The sequence below is a fragment of the Lithobates pipiens genome, unplaced genomic scaffold (assembly GCF_037356315.1).
Source record: "Lithobates pipiens isolate NorthernLeopardFrog02 unplaced genomic scaffold, aLitPip1_a1.2 Scaffold_25, whole genome shotgun sequence".
Taxonomy (NCBI): Eukaryota; Metazoa; Chordata; class Amphibia; order Anura; family Ranidae; genus Lithobates; species Lithobates pipiens.
The window spans coordinates 100,184,143-100,202,328 of NW_027507787.1; the positions used below are offsets into that span (position 1 = coordinate 100,184,143).

General features: G+C 44.4%; 1 protein-coding gene across 1 annotated transcript in view; it reads left to right on the top strand.

The window, feature by feature from the left end:
* ANTXRL (ANTXR like) overlaps nucleotides 1-18,186 on the top strand; it is a 288,394-nt gene that overhangs the window by 75,410 nt on the left and 194,798 nt on the right. The window contains exons 2-3 of the mRNA XM_077454770.1: nucleotides 15,383-15,454; nucleotides 15,956-16,027. Of these exons, the coding sequence (XP_077310896.1) occupies nucleotides 15,383-15,454; nucleotides 15,956-16,027 (144 nt within the window). The remainder of the gene's footprint in view (nucleotides 1-15,382; nucleotides 15,455-15,955; nucleotides 16,028-18,186) is intronic.

The following is an 18,186-nucleotide window of genomic DNA, read 5'->3' on the forward strand; positions in this document are numbered from 1 at the left end:
TGTTTATAGTGAACCTGTGTGTTGCCCACTCCCAAGTGACAGCGCTGAACCCTTTGTCAAGCACCAGGGCTGTCAAAATATAGGTAGTGGAGTAAGTCACATAATCCTCCATACCTAAACCAATGACTAAACCTTTGCTCCTGGCAATGGGACAGCAGCAGAGGAGTAAAAGAAAGGTGAGAATGTGCTGTAGAGGGGGGCGTTAAAGTAAAACCATGCTTTGTCATGCATGGTCAAGCACAAGTACGCTTTAGGTTATCAGGAAGGAATTTGTATTTATGTCTTAATACAATTGTATATCGTGCTACTAAGTGTAGTGTGTAAAGTCATACACTAGAGCAGCCATTTTCAACCAGCGTGCCCAGATACGCTGGGGTACCTTCAAGTTTCTTCAAGGGTGCCTTGGCAAAATACCTAAAAATTGGCCAAAAATTATATACAAGCCAATAGCTGGCTCAAGACTGTCTTTTAGTTACACAAAGCCACAGGTTTTCATTGTGCCCCTTTACAATGACATCATCGGTTGATAAGAAGGATGTTGGAAAACCATTCGTCTGTATGCTATTCTGATGGACCAGAAACAACGCAAGGGCAGCTATAAGCTACTGGCTATTGAACTTCCTTTTATAGTCCCGTCGTATGTCATTGCGTTCTAAACAAACGGACTTTGGTGTGATCGTGTGTAGGCAAGTCAGTTTCAGTTGTACTCCGTCGGAACTCTATTGGAAAGACTGTCAGAGTTTGTTCTGATGGAAAGTCATATGTACGCGGCATAACAGGCCATGGCACACGCATTATGATGACAACAACTCCCATGAAGATTCTCTTTAGTTTGGGAGCCAAGGACCCATTAGCATTTTCCTTTTTATACTTGTGTGCATTAAGCTGAACAGTCATCTTTGACAAAATACACTTGCCCTTCAGAACCAATACAAGCCATCTGCTCCTCTTTCATTATGTTTATTGCTCCTCTGCCATTGCCACTATTGATTAAGGAGCTCTTTCTAGATTGAAAGGTACATTAGCAAAATAACAAAATTAGCAAAAGGAATGAACTGTCACATAGCCACGTGCATTAATGTGAATGCAACTTTTTATGGGTCAGATTATTAAATGTAAAACAACTGTAGGCAAGGATGGGAAAAGGTCCAAAATGTACAACCCGCACCTCCATACCTGAGAAGGATGATTCCTGTTTGTCTCTAGGTACTGGCAGAAATGGCAGCCACTGCCCTCTATTCTTAGGGTTACCACAATTCTTTCCATAGAAAACTGAATAGGATGGCGGAAGAATGAGGTTAAACCAGCATGATTTAGTCAATATGAGCATAGTGAAATTGAGACAGATTTTCATTCAAGTGACACTGTTGTTAATATAGATATTTGAAATGCAGTTCTCCATGCAGAGAGTGCCATTACTACTCACTTGCATGCCCATGATTGAGGAGAAAATGCTAATTAAAGAAACTTTAGAAACTGACACTTCAGGGAGTGTTAAATTCTTGGTGGTCTAATGATTTGTTCAATCTGCTGGTTCCTACATTGCTATCATGGCCTGTAGTGAAGTAAGGGGTTTGCTAGAGGAGCCACAGAGCTCAGTAGGGGACTAGAAAATCAACACTCCTGGAAGTGTTCATTTTTGAAGATTCTGTAGCCGCTTATTTCTCTTAAGGCTAGCTGAGTTTGGGGGCACAGGCAGAATAAGAGGTAACTAAAATAATACTTTTTTGTGTGGAAGGCTGAATTTCCAACATCTGTTTTAGCGACAAAGTCACTGAAACATTATGAAACAGAAGGTGTTCCTAGATCATTGAAATAACTTCTAACCCATCAACACACATTCAGTAACATTAATTATATGGGGTTGCGCTGCAACTGCCACCCTGTGTAATGCGTGGTAGTTCAGCCTTTTTAGGGTTAAAATGGCCAATGAGGAGGTGGCATATTGCCTCCTTGCTGCCTGTCAAATGTTTTTCAGAAGGGTGGCAAATTCCTTTATGTGGTGCAGCAAAACAAACTAAATTGATGTAAGTCAACAAACATATAAACTATTAATAATATCAGGAACAGTAGTTACAAATAAGTGAGAGGAAGGAGTTACTAAAAAATGAACAGGGTTAACTAAGGTTAAAGAGGTTGATAGGAAATACTTTTTAAATATTAATTTATTTTTACATTTGCAGTTTTTACTGTAAATAAAGGACTTAAGCAAGCTATACATGAAGCAAAATTTGTCCAGTTCAGCAGGGACTGGCCAAATTTTGATCCATGTGCAGTATGGGCATCCTGGTTATACACAAGTTGATCTAATGATCAACTTGTATACAACCAGCCTATTGGGTATTCCCCTCAATGATTAGTGCTGCTGGCTATGGCAGAACACAATAGTGCTGTGGGAGGGATTCAGTGTTGATGGGGGGAAATCAAGCAATTTTCTTTCCTTCCTGTGGTGGAAGGACCGAAAATTACATAATCTATGACTTCTTTGACACTAATGAGTTTAAAATAAGAGGTTATAACAGGAGTCACCAAACCTGTAAGTAACATTTGAAATTCCCTGTTAGTAATATTATTGTAACTGTGAAAATGGGGGTTAGCAAGTTTGAAGGTTTTGTGCAGTGCACAGTGTGCCACATGTATACAACAATGGAGCAACAGCTCCAGGATGGATACCGCTGTGACAGATGTGAGTGGATTGCCGTTCTGGAAGCTCGCATTAGACATCTGGAGGAGCAACACTGGGCAGAACTGACAACCTTGAAAGGTGCGCAACCACTTATATAGGCATGGTGCGTGGTCACCGGGTGATGTCACATGGTGACCCCGCCCCTTATGATGTCACAGTCCCAGCAAGCCCCGGGACTTGATGTCATAAGGGGTGGGGTCACCGGGTGGCCCCCTTCCCCAAAGCACCCACCCCCCCATGTTAAGGGCATACGGTCTGGTACAGTTCGGGGGGTGCTCGCTCGTCCCCACCTCCTTTTCCCGACTGGCCAGGCTGTGTGCTCAAATAAGGGTCTGGTATGACTTTTGGGGGCACCCCACACCTTTTTTTGGTTGGGGGTTCCCCTTAAAATCCATACTGGGCCCAAGGGCCTGGTATGCTCTTGGAGTGGAACCCATTCCGGTTTTTTATTTACAATTTGGCGGGGAGTTCTCCCTCAAATTCATACCAAACACAGTGCCTGGTATTGGCGGGGATCCACGTCAGATCCCCGCACCAGGGTGAACCCAGCCGCAATGTCAGCACTGCTTGTCGCTCATTGGGAAAGGAAAAAACACATTTTTTCCTTCCCGATGCAAGGCAGCTAAGTGCTGGCTCCCGTGATGGGGCTCGCAGGGTGTCAATCTCGCAGATAAAACCGGCGAGATCGACACAATATTGTGGTCACCTACTGTAGGTGAGTTGGAAGCTCTGGTGCACAAGGCGACCTATGATCTAATTGGTATTGCTGAATCTTGGCTTCATTCTTCTCATGACTGGGCTGTTAATATTCCTGGCTATGCTCTCTTTCGTAAGGACAGGGTAAAATGGAGGGGGGTGGTGTTTGTCTCTATGTGAGAAGTGATCTAAAAGCTAGTGTGAAAGAGGACCTAGTTGATGGGGAGTGTGATGAGTCTGAAGCATTATGGGTGGAACTGTACATGGGTGTGCTTACTCCAAAGGTTGTCATTGGAGTTTGTTATAGACCTCCCAGTGTTAGTGAGGAGGTGGGGACTCAGCTCCTTGCACAGATGGAAAGGGCTGCAAGGGCTGGGACAGTGATAATAATGGGGGATTTTAACTACCCGGAAATCGACTGGAGTAATGGCACAGCTGGGACAGTTAAAGGGCAAAAATGTATAAACCAATTACAAGACAATTTTATGGTTCAGTTTATTAAGGCTGGTTATCTCAAACCATGCAGAGCTTATTACCGATATTCATATAAAAGAGCATCTGGGTAGCAGTGACCATAACATGATTTCATTTAATGTTAGCTGTAAGCAGAAAACACATATGGGTAACCCCCCAAGGGGGTTACCTTGCGGGCGCGCTCCCGAGTCCAGCATAGACACGAATGCCAGACTCGGCCCGCCCCCGCGTCATTGGGTTTGATTGGCAGCAGCGGGAGCCAATGGCTGCACTGCTATCAATCTATCCAATCAAGAGCCGGGACCCCATGGAGAGAGGGACAGTGCATACATGACAGAGATGAAGGAGCTCAGATAAGTAAAATGGGGGGGGGGTGACTGCCAGGTGTTTTTTCACCTTAATGCATTAGGATGCATTAAGGTGAAAAAACATGAGGGATTACAACCCCTATAAATTTAAGAGAGCAAACTTTCCAAGGATGAGGGCTGGACACAGAACAGAAATGGGAATTCTTCAAAGTGACTGTATGTAAACTCACTGCAAAGTATATTCCCATGGGCAATACGTTTAAAGGGCTAAAAATAAAACCTATGTTGCTCACAGCCAAAGTTAAAATGCCTATAAATAATTAAAAAAAAGAGCTTTTAAAAAATATAAAAATGAAGGAACGCTATCCTATCATCGTTTAAATGTTACAAAGAATGTTACACAGAATATGTAAAAAGGAAATCAAGGACGCAAAAATTCAAAACGAACGACAGATTGTAAAAGACAAACCCCCAAAAATTCTTCAAATATATTAATAGTAAAAAGGTCAGGTCTAAACATATAGGCCCTTTACAAAATAATCTAGAGTGGGTGACTGGGGACAAAAAGAAGACAAATTTATTATATATTTTCTTCAGCTCTGTGTATAAAAAGGAGCATGGGGGAGCTCAAGTCCATAATGGGGGTGGTATTAACACAGCCCCAAATTATCCACAATGGCTCAAAAGGGATATGGTCCAGAAATATTTAGACAGAATAAAGGTGGATAAAGCACCTGGACCAGATGGCATCCACCCACAGATCCTAAAAGAATTGAGCTCTGTCATGTCAAGGCCATTGTTTCTAATTTTTAGGGACTCGTTAATAAATGGAATGGTACCACTGAATTGGCGCAGGGCCAACGTGGTGCCCATGTTTAAAAAGGGATCAAAGTATTTACTAAGTAACTATAGACCTGTGAGTTTAACTTCTATAGTTGGTAAGATACTGGAGAGTTTAATAAAAGACGAGTTCTTGTTGGAAAAAAATATTTAAAGCAACAGACAGCATGGATTCATGAAAGACAGAAGTTGTCAAATAAACTTGATTTCTTTTTATGAGGAGGTAAGTAAAACCTCGGACAGAGGGGTAGCTGTGGATGTGGTATACCTGGACTTTGCAAAAGCATTTGACACAGTTCCCCACACACAGCTCATGTGTAAGGTAAAGTCTACAGGCTTGGAAAAATCAATTTGTAAATGGATAGAAAACTGGCTAAAAGACAGAATCCAGAGAGTAGTGGTTAATGAATGATTTAAGGTTATCAGTGGTGTACCCCAAGGTTCAGTGTTGGGACCCTTACTTTTTAATATCTTTATAAATGATATTGGGTCTTGGATTAAAAGTAACATTTCTGTCTTTGTAGATTACACTAAGTATTGCAGTGGAATAACGTCCTTACAGGATGTCTCCAATTTACAAGCTGACCTCAACGCACTGTCCAATTGGGCAACTAAGTGGCAAATGAGGTTTAATGTTGATAAATGCAAAGTTATACACTTGGGGGCTAAGAATATGCATGCAGCATACATACTAGGGGGAGTGCAACTTGGGGAATCCATAGTGAAGAAGGATGTGGGGGTTTTGGTAGATCATAAGCTCAATAATAGCATGCAATGTCAAGCTGCGGTTTCCAAAGCGAGCAAAGTCCTTTCTTGTATTAAGAGAGGTATGGACTCCAGAAAGAGAGATATCATTTTGCCCCTGTACAAATCATTAGTAAGACCTCATCTGGAATATGCAGTTCAGTTTTTGGGCACCAGTTCTCAAAAAGGATATTGGGGATATTGGGGAACTGGAGAAAGTGCAGATAAGGGCAACCAAACTGATAAGAGGCATGGAGGAGCTCAGCTATGAGGAAAGATTAGAGGAACTGAATCTATTCCCTCTTGAGAAGAGGAGATTAAGGGGGTATATGATCAACATATACAAATACATAAGTGGTCCATATCATGAACTTGATGTTGAGTTATTCACTTTAATGTCATCACAGGGGACTAGGGGGCACTCTTTATGTCTAGAGGGAAAACAATTTATCTCCAAATAAGGAAAAAAATAATTTCACAGTGCTTTAAAAAAGGCCTGGATTCTTTCCTAAATGTACACAATATAACTGGGTACTAACATTTATAGGTAAAGTTGATCCAGGGAAAATCAAATTGCCTCTCTGTCTATCAGGAAGGATTTTTTTCCCCTGCTGTAGCAAATTGGAGCATGCTTTGCTGGGGTTTTTCTTTACCTTCCTCTGAAACAACTGTGGGTGTAGGTTTGTGTATTTTTTTTGTTTTGGTTGGACTTTTTTCAACCTGGCTAACTATGTAACCATGTAATGATCACGTAATGTAATGTGGTCACTGGAGTGAAAACATGAAGGCCTCAGCCTGAAAATTCCTTGTGCTTGGACTGACTGCACTGACTGAAGAAGAGAAAGATAACAGGGGTGTCTATCAACCTGCTGCTGTGGCTTTTGAGCATGGCGTGTTTCAATTAGTCAAGGTCTCACGCACTGCCTTAGTTTGTTTCGTTATAGACAAGTCTACATCTGATTAAATGTTTAGTGCCACAACCTTACTGATCTATCTATTGGATTAGTGTTAGCTGATTATATTTACTTACTACCTCTGTAGAAGGTTCTATCCAAAATCAATGTTGGCTATCGATGTGAATAATCTGCGTCCTTTGTGTTTTACCAGGTTTCTTACATTTATCATTACACCTTCTCGCCTTCTTCCTGTGTAGTACTAGGTCTAATTAAAGTTGAACTCAGAGATAAGCAAATATTGTTTAAATACAATGTGCATTTTTGCTTGGATCTTAGTCTGCTTTGTGTATTCAAGTTATGTTCAGTAATCCAATGCGACAGCTTACGTCTGTGTAGGAGCTTCCTGTCATTAAGACTGGTCTCTGCTGATCTCACTATTTGTGCAGAGTTATTGGTTTTGTATCCATCCCTTCCTATAGTATTCTGCAAGTAGCCTGTAGTTAGTGGGCCTGCTGGGCCCCTTCCACAACTCTGCCTTCTGCCCATGCTCCAGGGTTCCTCAGCGGCTCCCCTGTCAGATTTGTCTACTCCTAGATATGAGGGGCGGGTTGGCGGAGTGGCATATAGAAGAGCCGACCCCCTCCATTATCCTTCTGATTAATGCAGCCGCTGAATGCCTGCAGGAAGGAGAGGAGGAAAAGCGGGCTTTCAGTGTTTAATGGAGGGGAATTGGTTCTTCTATATGATGCACCGCCATTTCTATCCAGCCTGAGGCCTTCCCCTGATCTGCTGATGGTGATAAGGGGCATTCAAACTGCCTTAGCTCAGCCCTCAACTCTGGATCCCACCCCTCCAGGCTGCTCCTGTGACAGGTAAGTCTTCCTGGCCAAGCCTACAAATGTATTCTCTGCGACAGCAGAGAGAGAATACACAGTACACTGCCTAGCACCTGAGCCAGTATAGTGTGTGTCCTCCTGTCATACTGCCACCCTCATGTCACACTGCTTCCCCCTCCTGTCATACTACCACCCGTCACACTGCCCCGTCATGCTACCCCTCCTCCTGTCATACTGCCCCCCTCCTGTCACTTTTCTTCACCCCTCCTGTCATACTGCCCCATCTCCTATCATACTGCTCCCTCCTGTCGCACTGCCTCCCCTTCCTGTTATACTGCCCCCCTCCTGTCACACTACCCTCCTACTGTCATACCGCACCCCTCCTGTCAGACTACCCTCCTCCTGTCACACTGCCCCCCCCCCCCCGACACTGCCCAGGTAACCTTCTCCTGTCAAAATGCCCTCCACTTCTGTAACACTGTCTAGGTACCCTTCTTAGATGGATGGCATGGCTGCATTCGTTTTCTTTTATTTTTTTTTTGACTTTTTGTTTTTTGTTTATTTTCATTTGGTAAACTAGCCAGTAAGTCTGTTATTTTTTAACAGAACAAGCTGTTCTGCACATATAGCAATTAGAGGGATATGACAAATCATTTACCACTGACAGGGGTGCTTACAATAATCTTTATTTTTATTTTTTTTTATGTAAAACCTTTATCCCAAAAGAAAAAAAAATGGTTTGCTGTAAGAGATTAAAATGTGTTAGCTGGAGTTTGGCTTCAGTTTGTCAGTGTATTTAAATATGCTACTACATTTAACATTCCCCTCCCCTAGACTGAAGGTGCCCCCTGTGCTCCTTCATTCAGCATGGGGGAACTCTCATACAGGAGGTGTGCTACTTAGTGTTTGGCGGGTTTGGTGGGAGAATGGTGGTGGTGGAGAAAGCAGCAAAATGCTCCTTCGCTTGCATGGACAAAAGTCCTTGAAATGGCCCTGTATCCAGGTTACCTGCTGCGCCTGTGTGCTCCCTTAACAGTGGCATACCCAAACGTCCTAGTTCTTGCTCTGAGAGCCTGCTTCAATGCAGGTAATCTGTTAAGACATACATACCCCAGTGGGTACAGTTTGCCCTCATTCTATTGAATAATTCTGTTAAGTTTCTTTTCCGTTTGAATGCTATGGCTTCAACCTGCAGTTTCTACTTTAAACATTGTAACTAGATATAAGGTTCATTTGCATTTTTGGCCATTTTCTGTATCCCAAGGAACATAATCTGAAATTATTTAGGTTGCCCACACCATAGGACTTATGTCTTCCTATGTATCTCCCACTTCTTTTTTTTCACAATTGAGCCTATTAATATTAGGATTGTTGCAGTTTTTTTTGGTTCAGGCATAGATATCTTCAGGTATGATTCTAGTAGTAAGATTTTCATATCTGTTGGATTTCTCAATGGCTGTTGCCCAACCCTCAGTTGGACTTTCCATCAGTCTAAGGCCGCGTACACACGGGCGGACTGTTCGCCCAACCTTGTCCGCTGAACAGTGTTTGGGCGGACAGTCCGCTCGTGTGTGGGCTTTCAGCGGACAGTTTCAGCGGACAGTTGGACGGACAAAGTCTTTCGGAAATTCCGAAAAACTGTCCGCTGAAACTGTGTTTGAGCGAACAGTCCGCCCGTGTGTGGGCTTGTCCGCTGTACTTTCGAAATGAGCGGACTGTTCCCGCTCGGAAAGTCCGCCCATTTCGAGCGCGTGTACAGGTAGGCGGGGCCCGCGAAGGAGATGTCGCGGGCTCCGCCGCCTGGAATGGGCTTAAAGGGGAACCCCAACGCCGAAAAAAATCGGCGTGGGGGTTCCCCCAAAGTCCACACCAGACCCTTGTCCGAGCACGCTACCCGGCCGGCCAGGAAAGGGGGGGCGAGCGAGCGCGCTCCCCCTCCTGAGCCGTACCAGGCCGCGTGCCCTCAACATGGGGGGTGCCTTGGGGAAGGGGGGGCCGCGCGGCCCCCCCACCCCAAAGCACCTTGTCCCCATGTTGATGAGGACAAGGGCCTCTTCCCGACAACCCTGGCCGTTGGTTGTCGGGGTCTGCGGGCGGGGGGCTTATCGGAATCCGGGAGCCCCCTTTAAGAAGGGGGCCCCCCGGATACCGGCCCCCCACCCTATGTGAATGAGTATGGGGTACAATGTACCCCTACCCATTCACCTGTGAAATAAAGTACAAAAAAAAACACAACACAGGGAAAAAATATTTTATTGCACAGCTCCGGGGGTCTTCCGTCTTCGGGGGTCTTCTCGCCGGACTCCTCCGCTATCTGTGTGTAGCTCTTTTACTAGCGGAGGAGTCCGGCTTTCTTCCTCCCCGCCGCCGGCCTCTTCTCCCGACTTCGGGGGTCTTGTCCCCCTCTTCGGTTCTTCTGCCGGGCCACCGCGCCTTCTTGTAGCTCTTTTACAGGCGGTGGCCCGGTCTTCTGTCGCCGCTGTCGTCGCCGTCGCCGCCGCCGCCGCCTTCCGTTCTTGTTCTTCTTCTTCTTCTTCTTCCCCAGGAGATGTTGACTCGACGAGCTCTCCGGCCGGAATGCCAGAGCCGCGCTGTGCGGTCACTTATATAGTGACAATGGGGCGGTGTCACATGGTATATGTCACATGGGTTGGTCACATGGGTTGATGTCACATGGGGACTATGACATCGTAAGGGGGCGGGGTCACCATGTGACCAACCCATGTGACATATACCATGTGACACCGCCCCATTGTCACTATATAAGTGGCAGCGGAGCGTGTCCCTGGCATTCCGGCCGGAGAGCTCGTCGAGTCAACATCTCCTGGAGAAGAAGAAGAAGAAGAAGAAGAAGAACAAGAAGAACAAGAAGAACAAGAACAAGAACGGAAGGCGGCGGCGGCGGCGGCGACGACAGCGGCGACAGAAGACCGGGCCACCGCCTGTAAAAGAGCTACAAGAAGGCGCGGTGGCCCGGCAGAAGAACCGAAGAGGGGGACAAGACCCCCGAAGTCGGGAGAAGAGGCCGGCGGCGGGGAGGAAGAAAGCCGGACTCCTCCGCTAGTAAAAGAGCTACACACAGATAGCGGAGGAGTCCGGCGAGAAGACCCCCGAAGACGGAAGACCCCCGGAGCTGTGCAATAAAATATTTTTTCTCTGTGTTGTGTTTTTTTTTGTACTTTATTTCACAGGTGAATGGGTAGGGGTACATTGTACCCCATACTCATTCACATAGGGTGGGGGGCCGGTATCCGGGGGCCCCCTTCTTAAAGGGGGCTCCCGGATTCCGATAAGCCCCCCGCCCGCAGACCCCGACAACCAACGGCCAGGGTTGTCGGGAAGAGGCCCTTGTCCTCATCAACATGGGGACAAGGTGCTTTGGGGTGGGGGGGCCGCGCGGCCCCCCCTTCCCCAAGGCACCCCCCCATGTTGAGGGCACGCGGCCTGGTACGGCTCAGGAGGGGGGGCGCGCTCGCTCGCCCCCCTTTCCTGGCCGGCCGGGTAGCGTGCTCGGACAAGGGTCTGGTGTGGACTTTGGGGGAACCCCCACGCCGATTTTTTTCGGCGTTGGGGTTCCCCTTTAAGCCCATTCCAGGCGGCGGAGCCCGCGACGTCTCCTTCGCGGGCCCCGCCTACCTGTACACGCGCTCGAAATGGGCGGATTTGCCTCCTCCTTACGTGGGCGAGTCCGTTCATTTCAAAAGTTGAGCGAACTGTTTGCCCAACCTTGTTCGTCAAACAGTCCGCTCGTGTGTGGGCAAGTCCGCTCATGCAAATTTTGAGCGGACTGTTTGCCGAAACTGTTTGACGAACAAGGTTGGGCAAACAGTCCGCGCGTGTGTACGCGGCCTTAGATTGGCTATAATTGGATGATAACAAAAAAAAGATTTTTGTTCTTACTATATTTCTTCATATCCCTTAAAGGACACAGGTCCAACACCGCTGTTTTTATTCCCTATCGCTTGGTGACAAAATTGAAGCATGACAGTTAAGGGCAGGGATGAAAGAGGCTGGCCTTCAATGTTTTTTGTCTGTTTGCCAGTGTCCACCTCCTGTAGGAAATTGCATATAACCCATCAGTCTTATGCCCCGTACACACGATTGGATTTTCCAGACAACAAATGTTGGATGTGAGCTTGTTGGCTGAAAGTCCGACCGTGTGTGTGCTCCATCGAACATTTGTTGTTGGACTTTCCGCCAACAAATGTTGGCTAGCAGGTTCTCAAATTTTCCACCAACAAAACTTTGTTGTCGGAATTTCCGATCGCGTGTACACAAGTCAGATGCACAAAAGTTCACGCATGCTCAGAATCAAGCAGAAAGAGCCGCACTGGCTATTGAACTTCCTTTTTCGTCTTGTACATCACCACGTTCCCATGTTCGTAATTGTTGGCCAACATTTGTATGACCGTATGCATGCAAGACAAGTTGGAGCCAACCAAACAAACCAAACAGAATTTTTCAAACAAAATTCCACGGTTTTGTTGTCGGAAAGTCCGATCGTGTGTATGGGACATAAGGGTCACCATGCTAATTACAATCTATGTATTATAAGGACCTACCTAATTTATTAAATTAGACAAGCCATTGTATTACACAATTATTGATAGCTCCAAAGGAGATTGTGTGATTAGATTGTAACATATATGGTGCGCATTAGATTATGTACAATTTCCTTGTCCTCCAATGGACTTGAAAAAAGATTTTACAGTAAGTACAAAAATCAAATATTTTTTACTTTCAATATGTTTTTATTTATAATGCAAAGTAAGACAACAAGATAGTAGCACAAAAAGTACAGTCAGTAAACATCAAAATTTTAGAAGATGTGACTACCAACTTAAACATCAGCCAGGTCCTCCGACAGTAAGATTGGGAGTGCAGTTTCTCAAAGCCATAAGTTAAATATAAACTATATGTAACCAAAATATTGATGGACTGCACATTAGTTAGCAACCTAGAAGAGTATGGTGCTTCATCAACCAGAATTTAAAGTATGCCCCATACTCTGCTAGGCCCACTTACACCTCAGCCAGGGAGCCATATGTGCCCACATTGTCAGGGGCAATAACAGTGCAGAAAACAGAGCAGGGTGAAGGGGAAGGAGAAAAAAAAGAAAAAGGCGGGGGGGGGGGGGGGAATTCCCCTACGCCCCTCTGCCGCGAGTATCAACCTCATGAAGTTACGCCTGACATTTTGTAAATTATAAGAATGTCTTGTTAGACAGTAAGTATAGAGAAGAAAAAGAAAAAACAGAAAGGAAAGAAAAGAGAAGAAAGAAGAAGAGGAAAAGAAAAAAAAAAGAGGGAAAGGGAGGGTCAACCAGTGGCAGATCACAAGGGAGAGACATATTTAATCCACGGATCCCATATCATATCGAATTTCTTGGAATTATTACGGAGGGTCCAGGTGAGTCTATCATTAACCATGATCCAGTTAAGCTTAGTTTTCACAGAGTCAAGAGGAACCATCGACTGCTTCCAATATCTAGCTATAGTTATCCTAGCAGCCAAAATTATATATATTATCAGTTTTGAGGATTTCTTAAGCCGCGTACACACGGGCGGACTGTATGGCCTACTTAGTCCGTCGAAACACATTTCAGCGGACAGTCCGCTCGTGTGTGGGCTTCAGTGGACTTTTTCAGCCTGCAGTCTGGCGTACTAAGTATTTCGGATTTTTCGAAATACTGTCCGTCATACTTTGGTTTCAGCGGACAATCCGCTCGTCAGTAGGCTAGTTCGACGGACTAAGAATGGCGCATGCTCAGAAAGGATTTACACGGCGAAAGGTTGCATTGCTGTGTATTGGACTTCCTATTTCTAGTCCCGTCGTACGTGCTGTACACGTCATCGCGCAAGCTTTCGACGGACTGTTTGTGCATCCGTGTGTGGTCAAGTCCGTTCATTCGAAAGTAGGACGGACTGTCCGTCGGATTGTATGACGGACTAAGTAGGCCATACAATCCGCCCGTGTGTACACGGCTTTAGGAACCCCATCAGGGAGTTTTTGAAAAAGCGCAACTTCCGGGCTCTACGAATATTAACCCCAGTAACTGTGTATATGAGGTTAAATATACGAATCCAAAATCTAGTTATTATTGGGCATTGCCACCAAATGTGGCACATCGTACCCACCTGGCCACACCGTCTAAAGCACATGGGGGATGCAGATGGATGCATCTTAGCGATCCTGGTTGGTACTAAATACCATCGTAGTAGGGTTTTATAATTTGCCTCAATCAGTGTTGTATTAATAGATAGCTTATGCTTTATCTAAAGTATGTCTTGCCAGTCGGACAGGTCAAAAGTAATATTCAAGTCCCGTTCCCAATGGGTCATATAGGGGAGTTTAGTAGTCGGATCCGTAATAGCGGCATAAATAGTAGATATACGTCCCCGTAATAGGTCCTTTGATTGGCAAGATAACTCAAAATTCGTAAGTGCAAACGGTCCATCCCGCAAACTGAGTTTAAAACGTATAAAGGAGATAATTTGATTATACCGAAACAGTTCACTAGAGGGCATCTGCATTGTCTCTATGAAGTACTGCAATGAGTGAGGTCGGTTCCCTTCTAGATAGTCACCTATCCGTAGGAGGCCTTTATTGAGCCACCATTGAAATGCCTGTGGAGTCAAGCCAAAAATCTAATATTTTTAGTGATGATTTACAAACATGGGGGTTGACTGCAAGGCTTTGCCAGACTCACAAAGCTATGCATTAGGCACCAAACAGACTTCACCAACATAGAGGATATTTGTGCCTGGGCAAATAATATTTAAACATGCCCAACTGGAAAGAAGCTCCAACAATATTGTCATGTTAGTATGTGGCTTATCAGGAACATCTGTATGAGTATGGAAGCAATAGGGTTACATAGTTGCTTTCCATAATTATGAAGCCCCAAAAAAGATGTCACCATCTACTGTACATCTCTCATATTTGAACAAACTTTAATAAATGGAATAGAGATATGTAAATGATAACAAATCAGTGGCCATAGGATTTATGGGCTTTAATGGCAAATGTATTACATTTCTTTTAGACTCAATGCTGTTTTTAATACTTTGAATAAAAGGATTAACTGTAATGTTTTTTATGTCTTAATATGGTTTTAGTAAGAAGTAATAAGGTTTGGGTGTCCTTAAAAATCCCCCTTTTGTGATTGGAGTTTGGTGGTATACTATAATGATTGGGTTATGGATATCCTTTTCCTCTTCAAACATGCTCAATATAAAAAAATTAAATATAAGGATTTAATAGGAAAAACACTAAATAATTGGACCTGAAGGCCGCACTATAAATGCCAGAGTTGTGCAGAAACGTCTTTTATATATTGTGCTTAAGGGCCGGTTCACACAGCGAGGCGCGGCGAGGCGTCTCCGACTTACCTCGCCGCGACCTGTGGGGAGCTCAGCGGCGACTTGCAGAGGACTTCTGTATAGAAGTCAATGCAAGTCGCCCACGAAGTCGCCCCGAAGTAGTACAGGAACCTTTTTTCTGAGTCGGAGCGACTCGAGTCGCTCCTCTCAGAACAGTTCCATTGTACAGAACGGGGGCGACTTGCGGGAGCGAGGCGAGGCGAGCCGTGTCGCCTCGCCTCGCCTCGCTGTGTGAACCGGCCCTAATTAGATGATTAGGTCAAATACAAATTCACCAGGCTCCTTTAGTAAAACAATCCCATGGTCAGCGGAATGTTAACAGTTTTAGGAGGGGCCACACAGAAGGAAGAAAGGATATTCACATGTAAACAACAATGCTTGAAAATGCTTTTTTCTTCTAACTGTGCACCTCTTTAAAATGGACAGAGTAGGGCAAAAATTAAAGTTCTATGCTTCTCTCAGCAAGTGCTATAAATGACATAATGCATTAATCATGCATATTTTGTTTTTCTTTTTGCAGGTCTGGCAGTGTCAAAAACCACTGGCATGAGATTTTCTCCTTTGTGGAAAGTCTTACGGAAAAATTTACAAGGTATATATTAAACAATACATGCATCTTTGGTCTAATGTCAGTAGTAACATTTCACAACATTGAGATGAGTTATTTTTTTTATAAGTAGTTTATTTTTTTATTTTTTGCATGGCTAGTTTATATAAAATTAGATATGAGAAGACATTCACAAATTTGCTCTGAACACAATCCACTATGTGAAAGTCTGTTATCTGCTATGAATGTGAATTGCAGGCCTACCAAGGGAAATGGCTTTACTAGCAGATGATAAGTACTCCCTGCTGATAAAAAAAATCTAATTATGGTATGATTAGACTGAAAAATGAATCACATGCAGTATAGGCTGTGCAGCAAGCTTTCATATTCCACTTTTCCTTGATAAATATGCCTGAATGTGCATTTAGTTAATCAGTTATTCAAAGCTTTTGATATATTGTATAATAATGCTGGTGGTAACTCATTTATGACGATAGTTGTTGTTTTTTGCACTAATTCCTTTTTTCATTTTGTGCTTTGGAAAAGTCCCATGCTGAGGATGTCATTCATCGTCTTCTCCTCTCGAGCAACAACTATTATGAAATTAACAGAAAAGAGGTAACAAAATTCAAGAAAAAATGTTTTTATTAATATTTTACAGGATTTATATAGCGCCAACAGTTTGTGCAGATCTTTACAACATGAAGGCAGACACAGTTACAATACAATTCAATACAGGAGGAATCGGAAGGCCCTGCTCGTTAGAGCTTACAATCTAAAAGGGAGGGTCAAGTGATACAAAAGGTAATATATGTAGGGGATAAACTGATTGAGAAAATAAAAGTACAGTTGTTAGACGGGGCAGAATAGTATTCTCTGAAGAGAAAGGTTTTCAGGTATTGTCTAAATGCAGACATAGTAGGAGATAGACGGAGAGATTGAGGTAGGGAGTTCCATAGGATTGGAGAGGCTCTGAAAAAGTCCTGGAGGCGACCACGGGAGGAGATTACGAGGGAGCTAGAGAGCAGGAGGTCTTGAGAGGAACAAAGAGAACAATTAGATTGGTATTTTGAGACTAGGCTCACGTGCCGCTCTGACTGATATTGCAGACTCCTTTCTTTTGCTTACTTTAACGCCAGTGAAGGAGCGGACATTCGGCCCCGCCACTGAAGTAGAGAAAGAGGCAGGGTCTACAGTAATGTCACTGGGTGACCCTGCACCTTTGTTTACTGTAGCGGCAGGGCTGAATGACAGTTCCTTCTCCGGTGCTACAGTAAGAAAAACAAAGGAGCCGGAAAATTACATTCAGAGCCGGCAGTGATAGTCAGAGCAGCAAATGAGGGAGCCTTTCTGTACACACTGTTCCCTCATTTAAAAAGGCATACAAAAAAAAAACATTTTTTAGCCTGGACACCCCCACATACACAGGCATGCATATAAAACATGGGTTGGGGCCCCTGTGTAAAAATAATGGCAATTGTGCTACACGTTACAAAACATCACGCACGCCAGAATGAGATCAATCATTTTAGCACCAGAGCTCATAGGTAACGCTAAACTGATGACCTGCATGTGCTTTTAAAGCATTGCCTATTGAACAAATAGGTTATTGACATTTTCTCGCTGAACCAGGCAGACTGTCTGTATGAAAAGGGCCTAACTCTGCATAAAGCTCACAGACACCAGATTAAGGATCCTTTCAAACAGGTGGTCTGCCTGACGGACTCCGCTTTGCCCAGCTCCTGATCCCCGCTGAGCTGGCGGATATCACACAGAGCAGAGATGGACCTTTCAGAGCCCTGCTCTCCTCTATGGGGAGATTGGATGAAAACGCACCACCTGTCTGTTTTCATCTGATCCGATCCGCCAAACTGATGGAAAATAGGGTCACCATCCGTCTGGATTTCACAGACAGGATCGGATTGGATAAGCAGCGGGTGTCAGCGGAAATGTCACTGCTGACATCTGCCGCTCCATAGGAGTGAATATAGTGTCCGATTAGGTCCGACTGAAAAACTGGCAGGCGGACCTGATCAAGAAAGCCCGCGTGAAAAGGGCCAAAAGTCACTCCATCCCATCCTATTGACCCAACATCTCAGGGAAAATAGCGACTATTTGTGGTGAAGCAACTGCTACTACAGTATTGATATAGGATAGAAAAATATTGGTGAGGGCTATGATTTGTGAAAACTGCACATAGAAAAATATCCTCATATATATATATATATATATATATATATATACATATACATATATAGTATATATATAGTGACATTGGGGAATGTTTAACTCATTGGTAGATGCCTTTTCAGTAAGTTCACAGCAAACATGAATTTTAGTTTAAGGGCATGGTAGCCCACTTTTATTAAGAGGAACAAAACAGAGTTCATACATGCACTTGGTTGCCCACACAGGGGTTCTTCTCCCAAAAACAATAAATGAAAAATGCAGAGCCACTTGGAACTCTTCAGCAGTGCTGCCACTTAGGCTTTATGCTTCAGCCCTCTTGACCATATAACAGGGTTCCTGTACAACTACTGTACCTCTTTTCAGCTTCCTTGCTGCTCAGGCCTTTCACTTCAGGCTCTCATCTGTCTCCTTAGATGCACAGAGCTGAACACACACACAGTGTCTATCTAGAAAGCAGCCCCTCACTGCTCTGATCCTCTGGCTTTCACTAGTGCACACCTGTACTCTCTGGACTCCTGGAGACCTCCTGTCTCTCTGGGTGGAGCCCAGCATCCTACTCCTAACTCTGCTATAAGCCCAGGACCCAC